Source organism: Solanum stenotomum, chromosome 2 (genome assembly GCF_019186545.1).
Source record: "Solanum stenotomum isolate F172 chromosome 2, ASM1918654v1, whole genome shotgun sequence".
Taxonomy (NCBI): Eukaryota; Viridiplantae; Streptophyta; class Magnoliopsida; order Solanales; family Solanaceae; genus Solanum; species Solanum stenotomum.
Window position 1 is genome coordinate 65,425,478 of NC_064283.1, and position 21,534 is coordinate 65,447,011.

Sequence of the window (21,534 nt, forward strand, 5' to 3'; positions counted from 1 at the left end):
GTATGCTCTTTTAGATCAAATTAACCAATCAAGCTGACATGAAAAAGATCGTTCAAACAATTAACTATTCCAATTGATGTTGCAAGTTTTCTTTTTGGCAGTTGGATATATAAACATTGTTTAGATGCTTAACTTGTATCTCTATATCCTCTTTATGTAGGAATTCATGGGGAAAAATCTTCTCGCGTTAAATGTTATGTGGAAATACAGGGAGCAGGTGAGCTGATCTCTTTAGCATTCGTAATGAGATCGATTGTTGTCATTAAACTATTACTACCATTTGATTTGACGAATATTTTAAAATGTTCCCCAGTGTGATACATAGTTCTCAAACATAAGTTCAGTATGTGAAGAACCATAGTTTGTTTCTCTTATACTTTCCACTTGGGAGATGTCAGCACTCTGAAGAACGCACTTCAGTATTCTCTCATCTTTTGAAAGCCGTGGCTGGATTTCCTTATTCTTCAGATACTTAAGATCTTGTTTCAAAGAGTTAATAGTCAAAAACACACCTAAAAAGTATCTCAGTTTTTCGAGTATTACACCTGAACTATTAGGTGAGCAAGCTTCCTACTTGAACTATCATCAACTATTTATATAAATACACCTCAACTATTCGATGTTCCCCTTTCCTACCTGAAATATCACCATCGTTCGGGTACACAAAGGGAATAATTGATAGTTGAGGTATGTTTTGATAAATAGTTGGTGATAGTTCAGGTAGGAAACTCGTCCACTTGATAGTTCAGGTATGAAACTCGAAAAACTTGGATATTTTAGGTGTGTGTTTGACTCTTCACTCTATATGAAACAAACCAAATAGCACCAACAAAGTTTCAGTTTGTCCTTCCCTACTTTTGTTTTCATCTTGCTTTCTCATCATGATTGGAGTTGGGCTTTTTGACGGAGCATACCAGAAGCATGATGTCACATGTGATTCTGCTGCACTTTCCTTTCTAAACCTTGTCCCCAAGTGTTTAAGAAGATGAATATACCTTTCAATTCAGAAAGAGATATAAGTTAAAGGTGATTACTTGGAATGATATTGAACGTTTAACATTAACCAAAGACCGAGAGATGAACTTAATTTAGCTTAACTAAATTCTGCTGATACACTAGATGAGATGCTAATATTAATTTTCTCGAGACAGCATGCTAACTACTGCTCTCCTGCAGCTATCTCGAATAGTTGGGGTGACTTGGTCTGTGATATTCGACATTATGTATTGATCAAATAAAGCAAACATCTGACTTAGAAATAAACTGAACTTTTGGCATTAGAAATGAGTTTTATTACTTGCCCTGATAAGTTGAAAGAAACAACTTAGTATGTTCGAGTGACCTTTTTCCCCCTTTTTTTCTGGAAAAATGATTTCAAAATCCTTTGGGATCTGTTAAAACACAAAATCACAAATTGTAACTGTTAGAATGTGTTGAAATTCAGTTTAGAATTTTAAAAAATTCTGTGATTTCCGTCTAATGTGCCTTCATGATTCTGTTTTAAAGCGATCTTTTCCGTTAACTGAAGAAGAGTACCTACTGAGGCTAGATGATGTGGCAAACACATTGAAATGTTGGGGAGCTGTTTCGCATATTCGTAATAGCCTTGAAAAGTTGAAAGAGCGGCCTCGGATAGGGAAGGTAAATTAGTTCTAGCTGATACTTGATGCTATCTTCTACTCAAAACTTTTGATTATATTAATCTCATTACCGTCATCACTTTTTGGTTAGTATTAGTTATGCTTTATAGACAGATCAGTTATAATCTTTTATTTCTTTCTTTTGGTGGATTGTGGGAAAGGGTTTGTGGGGGTGAGGGTTGCCTCATCGCATTTTCCGTACACTATGGCCCTGTTATCCAATGCATATCATACAGGGGTGAACCTATTGTATAAGCTACGGGTCCATCTGAACCCAATAGCTTTGGCTTAGACCATGTATGTGGTTAAAAACCCAGTAAGTAGTACAAAATAATAGATTTTAACCAGTGAATTAGATGGAATGTTGATAGAATTCCGAATACAAACCCATAATTCTAATTCTAGTTCCGTCTCTGATACCATATGTAGGATACTAACAATAAAAGTGTAGTGTTATCACTGCTTCCTAGTCCTATGAAGGCTCTGCATAAACCTCTATCCTAAGCTTATAAGAATCTCGGATATTATCAGTTGTGATGTTTATGAAGCATGTAGATATATCAAATTTTGCATTACAGAGGTTGTTATGAACTTATAATGACAAATATCATGTCACTCTTGTGAATTATTCTGCCAGTCCAAACGAAAAGTTTGTCTCACTATGCTTTTGATCGTGTTCTCTCTTGTTATATACCGCAGGCAGTGAGCATTTTCATCGATATGGATGAATCCGGAGGCCGTGCAAATGAATGGATTTACAAGTAGACCAGAACATTGTAGCTCCTCATTGTTGATAGTTAGCAATACATAGGTAGATATAGTACAAAAAAGTTGAAGAAACACTTGTATTCTTTATTAATTACTATTTCATTGTGCAGACACAATTTTTTATATTGTTTCCATTTGATGGCAATAACCCCCTTTTGCAAACACTACATATTTTCTGTTCTGCTATTACGTATGTCTTCATAAATGTTGTGTTTTTGCTTTCTTCAAGGTGAGGTAAGGTCTGTGTACACTCTGTTCTCCTCGAACCCCACTTGTGGGACTATACTAAGTACGTTATTTCTCTTCTCTAACGTATATAATATCTTGTATGACCCGTCTTTGAACCAAACGACCCCTAATAGTAGAATTTTTCATACTATTGAGGTTGGTGATGTGATATCATAGTTCTACTGGGGGATTCTGGAGAAGTGAGTTTGTCATGTTTACTTGGAATATCTGATCTTCTGATATGCCAATATGAGAACTACAAACCATCAAATTCATGAGTTGCAGCAACTTATAGAGGTTTTTTCCTCATATATGACACAACAAACATAAGTAAAGCTGAATGTGAGCACCACTATGTATATATTTTCATGTGAATAGAATTACTATGCTTTGACTCAAAAACTAGTTGGAGTCAGTTATATGAATTTTCGTATTCATTCTTATTTATTAGACTTCTTTCGCGAGTTCTAGCAAGAGAAGAGTGACTAAGCTTTGACCGAGTAAAATTATGTTACTGTTTTCAGATATTGGATGTATAGCCAAAGAAGTTTGGGGGAGAGAGATATTTTATTGTTCTTCAAAACTGTTGTACTTAGTTCATACGATGAAGTTAGAATTATAAATTGGGGTAAGAGAAAAAGTGGAGGAATTTGGGTGTGGCATGTTTCGTGCTACAAATTCAGCAAAATGACATGTTTCACTTCATCAATTGACACTTATAAATCACGCATAATTTTCATGTGTCACTTAGTATGTACACTATGGGTCGTCACTCGTCATGCACGATTGTCATGTGTCATCATCTGAAGTTGTCTGCTTAAACTATTTGGTGTCTCATAAAGTTATTGCAAGGCTTTTCAAAAGTTGTAGGAGTACTGAACGAGCATCCAAAGTCTCTAACAAATATCAACTATAGTTTGAAATACAATATTTGTTTTAGTTATTATCTAAATTTTACTATATCATATCGTCATATTCTTTGTTATGTAGAGACAAAAATGTCTCATTTTATATAATACCGATCGGTGTGATAGTATCGTTATTTTTTTTTTATCATCTTGTATTTATTTATTAATTATCATATCTTACCATATATCCTACCTTTTACCATAATTTCATATATATTTTTTTTAGGTTTATCCTTCAATTTTTTAATTTTTTTGGAACCTTGAATAACCCATAACCGTTACAACATTTGCCCTTCAGATGAGCACTCTGTGTGCACTAGCCGCTAGGTAAACCTCCACAGTGTAATAGTTTGTAAACTACAAAGAAAATGTAAACCGCATTAGGCAAGTGATATATGACATGCTTGGCTTAGAAACACCTTCAAATTGTTGATGTGTGACATCATGTTAAGATGAGAAATAATACAATCTGTCGAAATATTGTATTTTTTAAAAATACTTAGATACAATATATAATATCATATAATAAGTAGCCACCATCCAAACAAAGTGTAAAGATCAAACTTACCTGAGTTGTACATTCCTCTAGGCCCCAGAAGTCTTCTTTCCTTACATTTCAGTCCCTTAAGAATAATATTAGTAGTTTCTACTATTACAATCAGGTCCCTTAAGAATAATATACTGTATATTCAAACTTTTTGATGAACAATTGAAGAAATTCGTCTCAATTTTGCCCTAATTTTAGCTCGATTGAATTCTTGTTGAATTGGGGATCGAATTTGATCGAATGGACCTTCTGTGTAAAGTCTATGGCGGAACCTCTGATGAAGAAGACGACAATGGTGGAATTCACCTTCAAAGACCCATTTTGCCGCCTCCAAAACGAGCCAAATTCGAGAATTTTCATCAAGTTAGCAATCATTTGCCACTCTACAAGTCTAATCCAAGTGCCAATCTCCCAGCGCAAGCTTCCCTTCCAGGAAGATACATTTCTAAGAGAGAGCGAGCTGCCATGGCTTCAGTGGAGAAAGTTCCAGACCTCAGCACAACGATTTCCCTTAACAGTTCACCAGGTTTTGCAACTGCTCCCTTGCCCCTCTCTTTTTTTTTTACACTTAAAATGGAAACTTGTTATGAGCTTTGTGTTTGGTTGGTGTTGAAATTTTGTAAGTTTTATGATACCCTTTTTGTTTAAAAGAAGATGATTTTTTTCAAAAGGGGATGGTTTTAGGAGTTGAGATATGGGAATAAAGCGAGTAACAACTTAGGGTGTGTCATTGTTGTCAAACGCACACTTAACCCCCGGAGAGGGTCAAGATTCTAAAGGCATACTTTTCCTTGCCAATAAATTGAGATTTCACTTTATCATAAAAAAGATTCAATTTTTTGTTCATATATTTCTCATTCATGCTTAGAATTATTACTCTGAGACTAAACATAAATATATTTGTATTGTTTCTCCCTTTGTGGCTTGTTTCATGCGTGGTTTTGTACTTACAGTCCCAACGTATCTTAGAGTTTTTTTTTGCACTTTTTGTTTTTGATGACATTGGGATTGGGGTGTGTTCGTTATGAAGGAAAATATTTCCCATTGGAAATGTTTTTTAGGTATGAAGGAAAATGTTGCATTAAAAAGTATTTGTACATAATCTAGGCAAATACTATAGGAGGTGGGAGTGGAGATTAGGGCTATGGGTGAAGGTGAAGAATGAAGTGTGTTGGAGGGTGGGCCGTGGGGAGAATACAAATATACAATCAACGTGGAATGTCACTTGTAGAACTTGTTTTCTCTACATCCATTAGGGAATTCATTTTCTTCATCTTTAAGGAACTTGTTTTTCTAGAGAAAGGTTTTCCAAAAGATTTACTAACCGAACATGGAAAAATTTAAAACCATTTGTTGGAAAATGTTTTCCTCCATAACAAACACACCTTTAGAGGTCCAAGTTCCAATCACAGCTGCAACAGCTAGGCATTTTGGATGGTATCTATGTTGATGTTTTCTTTAAAAAAGTGTACTTGAAGTTGAAGTGGAAAAAAATGTAGAAGTTGGAGTTATTTCTGGACATGAAGTTCACTTGGAAAGAAAAAGCTTGTTACATACACCTTCATGTCAATATTTCGATATTTCATGTGAGGTTCAATATTTTCAAATACTCATTGTCAAACTAGTATTTGCAAATACTGGGACAATACTAGAAGAATATTTATGCCTAAAAGGCTGAAATTTGTCATCCTTTTCCTTTTGAAGAGGGTGAATTTGACGCGAAGGGAATGGTTTAGTGCTTAATTTACAGCTGCAACAACAAGTGTGAGGGCATCTGCTCTGACCATAGTAAATAGGATTACCCCGGACATGTGCTTGTGTGTTGTATGCAATAGGCTTGTGGATTTGTCGAGGTGCTTGCATATTGATGTAATACCACTTTCATTTAAAAAAAATAGTAAATAAGAAGTCAATGAATTTAAAATGTTTAATTGTTGCCAAAAAGGACCCCTTCAATTTTTCTATGCAAGGATAAGTCATTTATTACTAATGAGAAGCATATTCAGAACCCTTTTATTAATCCAAAGAACTAGGGAACTGAAGAGGTCCTGGTGGAGAAGAGCAGCATCATGTAAGAGGGGAAGAAAAAAGAGGACTATCTTTGATGTTCTTTTGGCAGATTGATGCATTATTGAATGAAGATGGGCTCTTCCAGAAATTCTGTGCTGTTAGTATTGACTTATTGTTGCTTATTACAGCTGAAAACCTAATTAACCAGCCACCTTTATATTGCTGATTGCGTTATGCTTAACTATCATGTCACCAGCTTAAATTGTGAGAAACTCATGACCCAAAGTTTGTTTTGGATATAATGTTCAAAAAAAAAGTTTGTTGTGTATAAGCTTACAACTAATACAGACGGTCAGTCCTCCACTTGAGATAACTAATCCCTTCACTTAGCTGCTACCTTGCGTTAGTGGAGCGGTTTGTTAAGAATAAGAGTAACTACCCTTGTCCAAACGCTACTGTCAGTGGAAATCAAGAAGGAATCCGTAACACGATAAGTTATAATCAGTGGTTGATTTGCCGAAACCTAGTTTGTAAGAAGTGGCTCAGCAGTGCAATGGCAGATGATTATTTAGCACCATTTGGAAAAATGGCTAGTTTGGCTTGTGAGTTCAGTCAACCTTCAATAAACTCCACAGAAATTCCCTTCCCTACTCTTTTTGACTTGTGAAGTCGGTCATCCTTCAATAAACTCCAGAGCAGTCCCTTACCTACTCAAATACTGGTCAGATTGGAAAAAGCAAGTGAAATTTATGGGGTTATCTTCTGGTCACTCATCACATATGTTTAGTGAACTTTTTCCCCTTTTATCTTGCAATTCAATTCATATAACATTATCTAAACAGTTGCTTTAGTGTCAAGAGTCTCAGTAGAAATTTACTGGACCCAGCTATTGACATTTGGCAAATATTCACCTTAGGGANGAGCAGCATCATGTAAGAGGGGAAGAAAAAAGAGGACTATCTTTGATGTTCTTTTGGCAGATTGATGCATTATTGAATGAAGATGGGCTCTTCCAGAAATTCTGTGCTGTTAGTATTGACTTATTGTTGCTTATTACAGCTGAAAACCTAATTAACCAGCCACCTTTATATTGCTGATTGCGTTATGCTTAACTATCATGTCACCAGCTTAAATTGTGAGAAACTCATGACCCAAAGTTTGTTTTGGATATAATGTTCAAAAAAAAAGTTTGTTGTGTATAAGCTTACAACTAATACAGACGGTCAGTCCTCCACTTGAGATAACTAATCCCTTCACTTAGCTGCTACCTTGTGTTAGTGGAGCTGTTTGTTAAGAATAAGAGTAACTACCCTTGTCCGAACGCTACTGTCAGTGGAAATCAAGAAGGAATCCGTAACACGATTGTCAAGTTTGCCGAATGAGTTCTCTCAAATGGAGAGCTCTTCCATTAAATAGAAAGAATTTTGTTTTACATGCCTAAAAATCTGCTATTCACGCCCCTAAATATCTTTTTTTGAAATTAAAAAGAAGAAGATATTTAGGGGTGTGAATAGCAGATTTTTAGGCATGTAAAACAGATCTCACACCCCTAAATATCTGATATCCTAATTATAATATCACTAAAAATATGCTACATTAATCCCTCATATCTCCTATATATGGAAAGCAATTGACACCATCAATACACAAATATTTAGAGCTATTACATAGATATGTACAACTATTTAGAATCTGTCCAACATGCTAACATCCCCCCTCAAATTGATGCCGATGAATCAAAAAACATCAATTTGCCTACCAAAAACTGATGACATTGTCGTGTCATAGATTTTGTAAACACATCAGTTATTTGAAGATTACAAGATACATGTGGAAGAGTAATGACTCTCTTATCTACAACTTCTTTGATAGAATGACAATCCACTTCTATGTGTTTGGTCCTTTCATGATAAACCGGATTGGTAGCAATCTGAATGGCACTTGTGTTGTCAGCATGGAGAGGAGTGGCACTAGATTTGAGGAAATCCAATTTCTGCAAGTAAACCACGAAGCCAAACAATCTCTGAGCAAGCAGTAGACATTGCGCGATATTCAAATTTTGATGAAGATTTTGAAACACGGTCTTGCTTCTTGCTCTTCCAAGATATCCAGGAATCTCCAAGAAGCATACACCAACCCGTGAAAGAACGACGAGTATCAGGACATCCGCCCCAATCAGAATCAATGAATGCATTAAGCTGAATCGGAGAACCACTAGGAAAGAATAATCCACGAGTAGATGTTCCCAAGAGATATTGAATAATGCGACGAACAACCACCAAATGTAGATGGCGAGGAGCCTACATAAATTGACTCACTTATTGAACTGCAAAAGAGATATCAGGTCGAGTAATAGTAAGATAATTTAGGCTCTCAACTAATTGTCGATACAAAGTAGGATCAGGAAGAAGATCTCCTTCCGCATGGCGATACTTTACATTCAATTCCAATGGAGTATCTACACACGAAGATTCTTGAAGACTAGCCAAAACAATCAAATCTTGAGTGTATTTGTGCTGGTTCAAGAACACACCTGAAGAATCATAACGAACTTCCAACCCCAAAAAGTATGTAAGAGTACCAAGATCTTTCATATGAAAAGAATCCTTAAGCTGTTGTTGGAGGCTAGTAATTAGTGACGAATCAGTTTGGTTGGGGAATGGACGGGTGGTCTCCTTATATGACACCTAACTCAACCCCAAAAGCTAGCTTATGAGAGGAGGATTGTCTAAGTCTATATAAGGAGACCACTAGTCCATTCCCCAACCAATGTGGGACTTTTACCCACTCTTACACCCCCCTTCACGCCTAGGCCCGACTGGAGCGTGGATCGGGAGCCCAAACGGGGATGGACCTGGCTCTGATACCATGTCAAGTTTGCTGAATGAGTTCTCTCAAATGGAGAGTTCTATTAAATAGAAATAATTCTGATTTACATGCCTAAAACTCTGCTATTCACACCCCTAAATATCTGCTATTCCTAATTATAATATCACTAAAAATATGCTACATTAATCCCTCATATCTCCTATATATGGAAAGCAATTGACACCATCAATACACAAATATTTAGAGCTATTACATAGATATGTACAACTATTAAGAATCTGTCCAACATTCTAACAACGATAAGTTATAATCAGTGGTTGATTTGCCGAAACCTAGTTTGTAAGAAGTGACTCAGCAGTGCAATGGCAGATGATTATTTAGCACCATTTGGAAAATGGCTAGTTTGGCTTGTGAGTTCAGTCAATAAACTCTACAGAAATTCCCTTCCCTACTCTTTTTGGCTTGTGAAGTCGATCATCCTTCAATAAACTCCAGAGCATTCCCCTTACCTACTCAAATACTGGTCAGATTGGAAAAAGCAAGTGAGATTTATGGGGTTATCTTCTGGTCACTCATCACATATGTTTAGTGAACTTTTTCCCTTTATTCTCTTGCAATTCAATTCATATAACATTATCTAAACAGTTGCCTTAGTGTCAAGAGTCTCAGTAGAAAAATTACTGGACCCAGCTATTGACGTTTGGCAAATATTCACCTTAGGGAAGGAAGTTTGTTAAGCAACTCATCAGTTTTTCATTGCAATTGATGTCTTCGCGAAGAAGATCTTTGGTTTTGAGAGGATGTCACTGTTGCCCATCAGAGTGTCAAAGGAGAGTGTTACTAACATGAAAGCAACTAGGAACCTCTCGGCAACTTTTCTTGTTGTTCAAATTTATAGTAATATTTCGTGCAATAGTTGGCACCTTTTCTCTCGATCTTCTGCATTATCTGCAACTGATGATTTGGAGTTTTTTTGTCCTTAGTTTTAGGGAGCATTTTGGATTCAGTTCTGCCACATAATATTTTGTCAGCTTTGAGAGATCAAACTAAAGTCTATGGGAACATGATCCACACGCCAGAAAGACTGTCTGTAGTTCTAGATGGACACAAAAGATCAGTTAATGCTGTACAGTGGTCTACAAGTCATGGTGAGTGGTTAAACCCTGCCAAAGTACTGCTATTGATTTTTTTTTTTCTGTAAATCCTTTTTATCATTATCATATTTATCAAAATTGGCATATAATTTATTTTAGCATGGATGCCTCCGGGTCCTGATGATTACCTGCCGCCATTGATGTTGAAATAGATTCAGAACTCCCTTGTGGTTTCAAATCCCTACAAATTAGACTTCACTGTGAAACTGCATCACTTCATGCATATAGCAGGATGAGACTGGATCATCTAGTTACATGAACTGCTCCAGATGTTTGCTTGGCCCCTGGTGTACTTTGTATGTTTACTTGTGATATCTAGAAAGGTGGATACTCTGTCCAAATTTATCGAAAGAAGGATCAGATAGATGTAGTTTTCTTGTTCTTTACCAAAACAAAAAGGAAAAGAACTAATTACTCAAAAAGAATCAAGACTTTGTTGGAAATTATAAAAAAATGTGGAAAAATTGAATGGCTAAATTTTAGAAGTTCTGTGCTATCGTAGGAAAAAAATAATTAACTTGAGCCTTTTCAAAAAAGAAGAAGAAAATCTTTTGCTTTAGGTATTCAAAAACCAAGAAGAAAATCTCTCTTTAGGTATCAAAATACCAAGAATGCTTTGTTAACCAAGCACTATAATTTTCACTATTTTACAATGATGTGAGTCAATGATTCGCTTGATTACTTACATGAAATCATTTAGTTGTGAACTCTATAATGTTTGCTGTATATTTTCCGATTTGTGATACTTTGCTGATTCAATAGCATACTTGTATTCATGTATGCTATTCACCATGCAGCTCACCTTCTAGCATCTGCCGGAATGGATCAAACTGTCTGTATATGGAATGTGTGGAGCAGAGATCAGAAGAAAGCACGTGTACTTAATTGTCACCATGCGGCTGTCAAAGATGTGAAGTGGTCGCCATATGGTCTATTTGTGCTCTCTTGTGGATATGACTGCACATCAAGGTTGATTGATGTTGAAAAAGGAACTGAAACCCAGGTTTTCAATGAGGATCAAGTTGTTGGAGTGGTAAAATTTCATCCGGATAATTATAATCTCTTTCTCTCTGGAGGTTCGAAAGGTCACCTTAAAATATGGGATATAAGAGCTGGGAAGGTGGTCCATCAATATGTGCGAAATCCTGATCCTATCCTTGATGCTGAATTTACAGTTGACGCAAAGCGAATAATTTCATCAAGTGATACATCCAAAAGCAATATTAGTGAAAATTCAATTATGGTTTGGGATGTCTCACGAGAAATCCCTCTATCTAACCAGGTAAAGTTATTCATTAATGCCTTTTGGTTTTGTTTCCTCATGCTTCTGATTTTTTTCACGTCATGAATTATGTAGTCATTAGGTGAAAATGTCAAGATGTTATATCCCTTCTCATTTCATGAGTATTGTTAGAAATGTAGTTATTGTTCATACAATCAAGAATGTTTGAAGCCTGAAGGTGTTCATCACTGTTTATGCAAATGCATGCGTATTAGGAAAAAAAGAAAGAAAAATCACCACCTTCCTATGATCTGCCACGTACTGAGTCAGTGCAGAAGTCGTACATGACATTTCCAATTCTCTAAATGTAGCTAAATTTACTATTATCCAGTTGACTATCATAGTCCTTCTCCCTGCTGTCCCCTTTCTTTTCTTCTTTTCATTTTCCAGGCTTTCCCTTTGAAGTTTCTAATCTTCTCATCTTTCAGTCAAGGGTCTCTTCTTCTGTCCTCATCTTTTTTTCTCTGCTCTTACGTAATACATGGCCTCTTGTATTCTTAATTTGCACATTTGTCTAAGTTCAGGAGAAATTGTGCACATCCATGACCATTAAGAAAGTGAGGATATTTTTTGTCATGTCACACACGTCAATCATCCACATTCACAAACTCAAGAATACGTCATAGCACATATTTGCCAAATTATGCTCATCTGTTTTCTGTAAAAGAAGGCTAATTTCGTGAACATTTTCAGGTTTACGGTGAAGCATATACATGTCCCTCGATAAGATGCCATCCTTCTGATCCCAAATTTATAGCACAGTCAAATGGAAACTACATAGCAATTTTCTCTACCAAGCCTCCATTTGGACTTGACAAGTACAGGAGATATGGATGCCATAGTGTTTCTGGATTCCCCATAAAATGCAATTTCAGCTTGGATGGTGACAAAGTAATATCTGGTTCCTCTGATGGATACATTTATGTTTACGACTCAAACACTTGTAAGCTCATCAGAAAGATTAAGACATACAATGAGGCTTGCATCGATGTTGTATTCCATCCTGTCATGTCGAATGTAGTTGCTTCATGTAGTTGGAGTGGACAAGTTTCAGTTGCAGTAACCTAAAATGTTAAAAAAAATTGCATCATGTTTTTTTTGTACAGTCTGTTTTTGAAGGGAAATCTTGGACGAATGGTAAAGTTATCTCCGTAGGACCTATTGGTCATAAGTTCGAGTTGTGGAATGAACTATTAATGCTTGCATCATGTTAGGTTGCTTGCGTTACAACACCCACTTGGGAGTGTGACCCATCCCCGGACCTTGCGTATCGTAAACGTGGGATACTTTTTCAATCAGGCTGCCCTTTTTTTTAAAGTTTGGCTGTACACATCCATATGATCAAATTGAAATCACTTTTGTTTCATATTTTGATCCTCAATAAAAGCTTTAAAAAAATGTATTTGCCAATGGAGTGATAAAATACATCCCTATTTTCTATGAAGTATGAAACATGAAATGAACAGGAGTGATGATGACACTCAAACTTCCATCTACATAACAAAAAAAGTATGTGGGTATGGAGAAATCCCTAATAAGGAGCGCTTCTTCTTGAATTGAGTTTTAGTGGTGCGAATTCATATTAGTCAGGCTTCAATGCGAATATCTTATACTAAAAGGGAACAAAAAAAAGTCAAATAAAAACACCATAAATATTTAAGAAAATAAAATATACTCGAAATCACACTATAGTGAAACAAAGTGAAGATTCCCGCTTAAAAAATGCTGGTGTTTGACAATTTAAACGTCTTGAGTTCTGCATGTATAAAATCCTTGTGTTACGAAGAAGAATGAAAAAAAATAAAAAATTCCTTGTGTTTGGTTTGAAATTTGAAAATAGTTAATAAATGTATAAGTTATGAATGAATCTCTGTATTATCTTATAAAGATAGAAGATTGAAATAACAAAATCCTGCATAACTAATATTTGCATAAAAAGAGTACATAAATTTCATTATATTTAATATTGACATAACTCTAATCAACTGTCAAACGACCCTAACTACTATTTGCAAAAGTTCATATATTTATACTTTTAGCCACTCACACACCTTAAACCACTCTGAGTTAGCAATTCAAAACATTAGAACTTGAATTACCATACTAGAAATGTGGTCGTTCTGTTTACATTGTGGCTATATTTTAAATACATTTGCGAATATTGGTTACGTTTTAAATAACAACCCTAAAAATGGCTACAAATGCACTTCACCTTAGGCAAGTCGACCATCGCTCTCCTTTGCCTGCAAAACTTGTTCCTCTCCCGCCGGCAATCCAGTTGTACCAGTTTCTCTCTCTCTCTCTCTCTCTCTCTCTATATATATATATATATATATATATACAGTTTCTCTCTCTACTCTCTCTATATATCTAATGATTTATTGATTTTGCGTTAAGTTTTTCAAGAAATGAACTTTAAATGCAGGGAATAACAAGTTTCGATTGATGGGTGTGATTGAATTATGCAACATTTCATCTATTTGCATTGGTAAAGCAAAACCCAGTTCTTTAATCGAAGGAAATCGGAGGAGGAGAATTACTTGTATGGCCTCTTCAGTGTCAGTGCATGAAGAGGAGAGTCATCAGCAGAAACAAGGTGTAAATGGGGGTTCTTTTATTCGGACCCATCTTCTTAAATTGTCCCCTTATCAACCCATTTTGCCATTTGAGGTGAGTATTTGGGACCCATTTCTTATTTCGTGTTGTATTGGTGGATTACATTTAGTTTTACTCTATTTATTGGTGAAAGGAGTTTATAAGTTATATATATGAATCAATGCAATCATTAGTGTTACCTGCAATAGTGGTACATGTTGCTGGTGAGAGGTGGCATGTATCTCGTTGAATAAGTCGAGTTGCGGGAAAGCTTGCTTGGACACCATCATCATAAACAAAATATATATATAATAGTGCAAATGGGGGTTCTTTTATTAGGACCCATCTTCTTAAATTGTCCCCTTATCAACCCATTTTGCCATTTGTTGGATCCTTTTCTTATTACTTGTTGTATGGTTGATTACATTAGTTTTACTCTATTTATAGGTGAAAGGGGTTTAAGTTATATATGAATCAATGCAATCAATAGTGGTAGTTGATGCTGGTGGGAGGTGACAAGTATCCTTTGGAATTAGTTGAGGTATACAAAAGTTGGCTCGGACACCATGGTCATAAAAAAGAAACAAATAGTGTTTCATGCAATAGTGGTACCTGTTGCTGGTGGGAGGTGTTAGGTATTCCGTGCAATTAGTCGAGGTGTACGAAAGTTGGCTCCGATAGCATAGACTCAAAAAGAAAAAAAAATAGTGTTACTTGCAATAGCTTAGTGGTAAATGTTGCTAGTGGGAGGTGACCGGTATCCTTTCGAATTAGTCGAGGTGTGAAAGTTGGCTCACATCATGGTCATCAAAAAGAAAAAAATAGTGTTATCTGGCAATAGTGATACTTGTTGCTGGGGAGGTGTTAGGCATTCCGTGCAATTAGTCGAGGTTGCGAAAGCTGACTCGGACACCATGGCTATAAAAAAAATAGTGGTACTTGTTGCTAGTGGGAGGTGACAGGTATCCCGTGGAACTAGTCGAGGTGTGTGAAAGTTGGCTAAACACCATGGTCATCAAAGAAAAAAAATAGTGTTACCTGCAATTACCTTTTTAAGTGACTTGTTTGTATAAGTATATTCTTAGTGCGTAGAACTTAAAGCTGTTGCTAATTGTATTGTAGGAGGCAATGTTCGGATTATAGTCAACCTTCCAGAGATTTATATGTTAGTAGAAAATATAAAGAACTTCTTGTACCTTTTTAAAAAAAAATTATTTTTGTATAATATTGGCATGAGATGAGTTTATATGAAGTAATATGGTCCGTGAAGATTCATATAGACGATCCTAATTTGTTTGAGACTGAAGCTTAGCTGTTGTTGTATAGTTAATCTTATATTGTGTTGAGCAAATCAAGTTAAATAATCAAACCAATAGGAGGACTTTGAGAACTTCAACTCACTACTGACAATGCTCAGTGCTACAGCTAGGACTTTAGGGGTGGGTGGGGGAACTTATATAGGAATTTGAAGAACATTGGCTTTCTTGGTTGGGCAGAGGGTATTCATTAAAAGGGAACCATTGAACTTGTGAAATTTGAAAGGATACTAACTAAAAATGTGAAACATTAGATTTGTGCAGGGTGGGGGGAAGCAGCTTCTATCTGGCATCTGAGCTTTGTCATTGACTATTTTGTCAATGGTTTCAGTGAACCATTCTAAGCATCCTATCTATTTATCTTTATATTGCATTTAGCCTTAGGGACATTAGATGTACTCCTCTGTTTAGTGGGTGATTGTTGGTTTATCAGCTTGGCAGGTTTTGTGAATACAAGTCGTGCTGCCAACTGTTTGCTATTGAAATGTGTGATATTTGCAGTAATTAAGTTTACTTTATGAAAAATGTATTTTCTTGGTGCAGTAATTTCCAGTATATCATTCTTTGGGTCTTGAATTATTTTCTGAGGAAGTAAGTTAAATTTTATACAATATAGACCCTTTGAATCTTGAATCATTAGACATACAAGAATTAGTCATAGCTTCTTTACTTAGCTAGATAGGCCAAATGGCTACTAAGAGGTTTGTTTTTTACAATTTTTTTCTTCATCATTTTTTTTCTTTTTTCTCCTTTTGTTTATAGACATGAAATGTAAAGTTCTCCCTCTGTCTCTCTGGAAAAAAATATTTAATGTAAGGATTGAATCATGTATCCTCTATGCAAAGAAAGGTGTTGTGAGGAAATTCTGATATATTTGTTGTTTTCCTTCTCATTTTTCTGGGATATAATGAGTTAATAACCACCACATGATTGGTATTTATGTGTTAGATGTGATGTTTTCTTGTTGCATCTGAAAAATTGCTTGCACCTATACAGGTATTGTCCACTCGTCTTGGTAGAAAGCCAGAGGACATTGTGAAATTAGACGCTAACGAAAACCCCTATGGACCTCCTCCAGAGGCAAGTTCGTATCTTTTGCAATGGCCACTGTTTAATGGAAAAATATCTGTGTATTTGTTTTCCGCCTTCTCAATTTTAAGGTGTTGAAGTTCTTGCAGGTAAACGAAGCTTTGGGGGCTATGAAATTTCCGTATATTTATCCTGATCCTGAAAGCCGTACGTTGCGTGCAGCTCTTGCTGAAGATTCTGGCCTTGAATCTGAGTATATTCTTGCAGGGTGCGGTGCAGATGAACTCATTGATTTGATAATGAGGTAAATATCATGATTAGACTATCCTTTTATATAAAGTCTAACTAAATGCTGACAACAAGTGTGACATTTTGAGATATAGTCCTTGTTTGACTTACAGTTCAGATATTTAACTGTTCTCTGCTGCAGATGTGTATTGGATCCTGGTGACAAGATTGTTGACTGCCCACCCACTTTCACAATGTATGAATTTGATGCAGCTGTAAATGGAGCAGGTGTCATCAAGGGTAGATATGATTTTTAATTATGTTCCTCATTATTATCATACTGCTTAGATCCTTTCTCTTCTAGAAGAGTCTTGGGACTTGGACTTGTTTTGGTGCAATAAATCATCTTTGGTTGAATATTTTATGGGAAATCTTGGAAAACTAAATGGTATACAGAAGAACTAAGGAACTAAATGTAAGAGACAGAGAGAGAGAGAGAGAGAGAGAAATAAGATCCTATTGTCTCTTAGTTCAAGCAATAACTTGGGTTTTACATTAGATAAAACACTCTGACATTCTTATTAATTTTTTTGATCAGTAAAATACCATCATTATCTGATGACATCTATTTATGGTTGGGTATCAGCTCTTTTTGATTCCTGAAACAACTACTGTGATCACTCCAAAGGAGGTTGGATTCCTAGTTTTCATCATTGTAAGCTAATTATATATCTGCTTTATGGGGGATTGATAGTTTTAATAACAAGTAGTTGTATTGGAATCACTGCAGCTTGTTAGTTGTTGTTACTTAATCATCTGACCTTTCCCATAAATGGTGTATTGCTTGGTAATAGAGATAATATCTCAGATGGTCACTTAACTTTGCATACTTAACTTAGAAAGTCACTCAACTTTATTTTATAACTCAAAAGTCACTCAACTATTAGTATTTCACTTAAAAAGTCACTCAACTATTGGTATTTCACTTAGAAAGTCACCCAACAAATTTAAATAATTTATTCATTAAATTTTGTTAAAATCTAATGTTTATTTAAAATTGTTTTTTTAAGAAATAATAAGATATTTATTTTTATTATCTTATTTATTGACCTTCTTTAGTTATTGAATTACAATTTTTTTGAAAAACGAACAATAACATTTTTTAGCACGTTTAATTCCAGTAAAACAATTGTGAGAACAGAAAAACATTTTTTTCTCTTAATTGCTACTGTACATTTAAAATAACAATCATTTATTATTTCTTATTAAATTATAGTCAATGCTACTGTAAGTTTTAATTTTAATTTGTCAATTGCACTATACGTTTTAAATAGCAATCTTTTACTAAATTAAAAGGAGTAATAAAAAAGATGCACAATAGCGATCTTTTATTATTTTAAAAAAAATATATTTCAACAAAATTCAATAAAATAGTTAAATTGAGCATTTTTTTATTTTTTTAAAATTAGTTTAAAATGAAATTGTATTTCAACAAAATTTAATGAAGAAATTATTTAAATTAATTGGATGACTTTCTAAGTAAAATATCATTAGTTGAGTGACTTTCTAAAATATCAATAGTTGAGTGACTTTTTGAGTGATAAAACGAAATTGAGTGACTTTCTAAGTAAACTACTCAAAGTTGAGTGATCATCTGAGATATTAACTCCTTGGTAATACTATACTGTGGAACTATGAAATTTAAGAGAGAAATGGAGTGAGTACAATGAAAATGCAGAGACTCTACATTCAGACAAAGTGATCTTTAGAGCAAGGAGCAAAATGAAATAAGCTGATAATTTCTAATTTTCTTCAATGCGATAATTATTGTTGGAACTTTTATCAATACGTTAATCTGTAGCTCTGTCAAACTGGCAGTGCCTAGGAACCCAGACTTTAGCCTGGATGTAGAACGGATTGCCGAAGTGGTTGAACGTGAGAAACCAAAGTGCATATTTCTGACATCACCTAATAATCCTGATGGGAGGTATTGCTACATTGTATTCTTGGTCTATTTCTCATTGTCGTTGTACTTTGCTCCCCTTGATTGTACTGCATGTGAGAGTCTCTCTCCCCCCAACCCCTCATGTCTAAGCTCTAATCATCTTCAAAGCTTTCAGTTGCACCTTTCCTCTTTCTTTTTTTCACTATTTTCTAAATCCGTGAGATGGAGAAAATGACTAATAGGAAACTATTACTAGAATTTCAATTTAGCCAGTAATACTGTGTTTCCTTTTTAATTGGGGGAGAACACCAATGATGAGATGGTCTCGATACTATTCCCATCATTGTTTGGTGGACAATATGGATGGAAAGAAACATACTAATTTTTTGAAGGCAAACATAGAAACATACATAGTCTTGAACAAAATTGTATTTCTTTGCTAGTTTTTTTGGTGCAACATGGCCATTGTAAATGATGTAGATTCCATGCTAGATATGATTGGGGTTTTGCACACTTTGTAATTTTTAACCCACCATCTTACTGTTGTTTTACTAGTTATAGAATATCATTACTTCTCAATAATAATAAAAATAATGACATCATTGGTGTAAAAAGAGCTATAAGCAATTATGAAGTAAATTGATCAAATATTAGTTCTTTTTTATTGAAATAATCAAAATAACATTTTTATGTAGATAATTTTTTATATGCTTTCCATATTTTTGCATCTATTTTATTTTATTTTATTTTTTGAAATAAGATTTTTGCATGTATTTCTGCACCTAAGGGAATAGGACAATCGAAATTTATGTTGTATTTAGACGGTAAATTTGCTCACTTTCCACTGCGTTGACTTTTCTTTTCTTTAGAGTTTGTTTGGCATTATACATAAACACACAGTAACATGGTATCGGATCAGGCAGAGGTCCTGGGATCGAATCTCACTGCCACCCAAATTAAAAAGAATTTCCACGTGCTAGGCCCATGAAAAAAAACCAGGCCCGCACGTGAGGGAGCGTGTTGAGAATATCACTAACTAATAAAAAGTGTGATCTTTCTAACAACTTAAGCTTTTAAATGAGATGGTCACGCACTTCAACAGATACCCTACCTCCTTTATGTTGTTATTCTATTGAGACAATCTATCATGTTGTTGAACAGTATAATTGATGATGAAACTCTTTTGAAAATACTTCAACTGCCCATATTGGTTATATTGGATGAAGCATATGTTGAGTTTTCTGGAATGGAGTCTAAGATGAAGTGGGTGAAGAAGCATGAAAATCTGATTGTTCTTCGCACGTTCAGCAAAAGAGCTGGTAAGTTCATTCTTTGCCATTTGACATCTATGAGAGAATGCAATCTGTGTGCTTGGAAAAACCGTATGCCTCTTGTTGCTCTTTGCTGATATAGTGCAAGATCTTATCAGTTGTGGCTGATACATCATCATCTCTTGTGTATCCTATTCACGAAATTAGTGTTTACAAGTGCTGTCATAAATGGGTGGTTGGGATTTAAGTGTAGTTGACTAATTTAAGTGGTATCCCAATCCTCAGGTTTAGCTGGACTAAGAGTAGGATATGGAGCTTTTCCACGGAGTATTATTGAATTCCTTTGGCGAGCAAAGCAACCATATAATGTGTCTGTTGCTGCTGAAGTTGCTGCTTGTGCAGCTTTAAAGAACCCCACGTATCTGGAGGTATCTTAGGATATGGAACATTTCCACTGTGCATTATTGAATAACTTTGCCCAAATGTTCCAATCTCTTTCATAAGTAACAATATTATTTTTCTTTGGGAAGTTTTACTGATTATTGTGTCATTTATACCAGAATGTGAAAGTGGCACTGGTGCAAGAAAGGGAGAGGCTATTTAATCTCTTGAAAGAAGTCCCGTTTCTTGATCCATACCCTAGCTATTCTAATTTCATTCTCTGTAAGGTTACGCCTGGAATGGATGCTAAGAAATTGAAGGTAAACGTGCTTATATCACCAAATTCTGTACTAGTAAAGTCAATTCTGTCGCTTCTTCTGTTCCGATTCATTTATGTATTTAATTGGTCTCATGTCTTTTCATCCTGGGCAAAACAGTACTGTGTAGAAGCTTGATACCAAGGTGAAAGAAGTATTAAAGAACATGAATAAAGTAAAAGCATTTTAATAGATTACCTTGTTTCTTTTATGTTATGGTAGTGCATGGAATTACAGAGAGTTTGTTCGATTGCCAAGATACTCGATAATTATGCAAAGCAAGATATAACCAATCACTACTGAGGCAGTGAATTAACATAAGATTGAGAATGTGACTTTTTGAGGTCTTTTACAGTGGAATAAGTTGGAGATCAATGAGTTGAGATTGAAGAATTGTTGTTTGATGCATAAAGTTGTAGTAGTAGTAGTAGTATTGACATTTATATTAAGGCACGGTTGTGAAGTGATGCTTATAATAGTCCCCATGCTTACCCTTTCTTTGTATTGCATCTGTTTTATGAATATATCGTTCTCCGATTTTGAAGGCGCAGTTGGTCAGTACATAATGCATTCCAGTCTCTCCTACATTTTAACTGTAGAAATTCGTGTTGCAGGAAGACCTTGCGACTATGGGAGTAATGATCCGTCACTACAACAGCAAGGAGCTGAAGGGATATGTCCGTGTCTCTGTAGGCAAGCCCGAGCACACCGAGGCATTGATGAAATGCCTCAAGCACTTCTATTGATCTTGCTTGGGGTCGGAACGACAAAATCTGAAGTGTCTTGTGTTTTCATTGCTATTTATGCTAATTGCAAAGGAATCATTCTTCAGAAACAAGTCTTTGTATGGAAATGAGGAGTCACAGAGTGGTCTTCAAGTGTACATTATGTTGAAAAATGGCCATACAATGGCATTTGTAGTTCTTTAGACCGTCTTTTTGACCCTAGTTTGCAAAAGATTCAGATTGTAATTTATAAAAGGGCTGGACTGATTTAAAGAAATAATTTAGTTTTTCCTTGATGTTCTCTTTAACTTTTTAAAGAAGGATCATACATCTATGTGATTTTCTTTATAAAGGATTGGTT

The 21,534-nt window shown here is 35.2% G+C and overlaps 4 protein-coding genes across 8 annotated transcripts in view; 3 read left to right on the plus strand and 1 right to left on the minus strand.

The window, feature by feature from the left end:
* Positions 1 to 2,572, plus strand: part of LOC125854997 (uncharacterized) — a 10,573-nt gene extending 8,001 nt beyond the window's left edge. Inside the window, exons 4-6 of one of the 4 annotated variants that reach the window (XM_049534628.1) lie at positions 161 to 217; positions 1,507 to 1,641; positions 2,340 to 2,572. In XM_049534628.1, coding sequence (XP_049390585.1) covers positions 161 to 217; positions 1,507 to 1,641; positions 2,340 to 2,405 — 258 coding nt within the window. In that variant the 3' untranslated portion in view covers positions 2,406 to 2,572. The remainder of the gene's footprint in view (positions 1 to 160; positions 218 to 1,506; positions 1,642 to 2,339) is intronic. The other 3 variants (XM_049534626.1, XR_007445451.1, XM_049534625.1) reach the window with 3 other exon arrangements.
* LOC125854993 (NAC domain-containing protein 2-like) overlaps positions 1 to 21,534 on the minus strand; it is a 100,104-nt gene that overhangs the window by 68,893 nt on the left and 9,677 nt on the right. The window lies entirely within an intron of this gene.
* On the plus strand, positions 4,212 to 12,508 carry LOC125854986 (uncharacterized). Its single transcript, XM_049534615.1, has 4 exons — positions 4,212 to 4,617; positions 9,914 to 10,078; positions 10,882 to 11,366; positions 12,060 to 12,508. Exons 1-4 carry the CDS (start codon positions 4,332 to 4,334, stop codon positions 12,432 to 12,434), a joined length of 1,311 nt encoding a protein of 436 aa, XP_049390572.1. The 5' UTR covers positions 4,212 to 4,331; the 3' UTR covers positions 12,435 to 12,508.
* LOC125854984 (histidinol-phosphate aminotransferase, chloroplastic-like) lies at positions 13,504 to 21,333 on the plus strand. 2 transcript variants are annotated; one of them, XM_049534613.1, is made up of 10 exons: positions 13,504 to 13,652; positions 13,792 to 14,036; positions 16,274 to 16,357; positions 16,456 to 16,610; positions 16,737 to 16,834; positions 18,413 to 18,521; positions 19,641 to 19,798; positions 20,036 to 20,178; positions 20,311 to 20,451; positions 21,063 to 21,333. In XM_049534613.1, the coding sequence occupies exons 1-10, from the start codon at positions 13,568 to 13,570 to the stop codon at positions 21,192 to 21,194; spliced, it is 1,350 nt and encodes a 449-aa protein (XP_049390570.1). In that variant the 5' UTR covers positions 13,504 to 13,567; the 3' UTR covers positions 21,195 to 21,333. The 2 variants fall into 2 exon arrangements, with proteins under 2 accessions (XP_049390570.1, XP_049390571.1); XM_049534614.1 differs by having other exon boundaries at positions 13,539 to 13,646.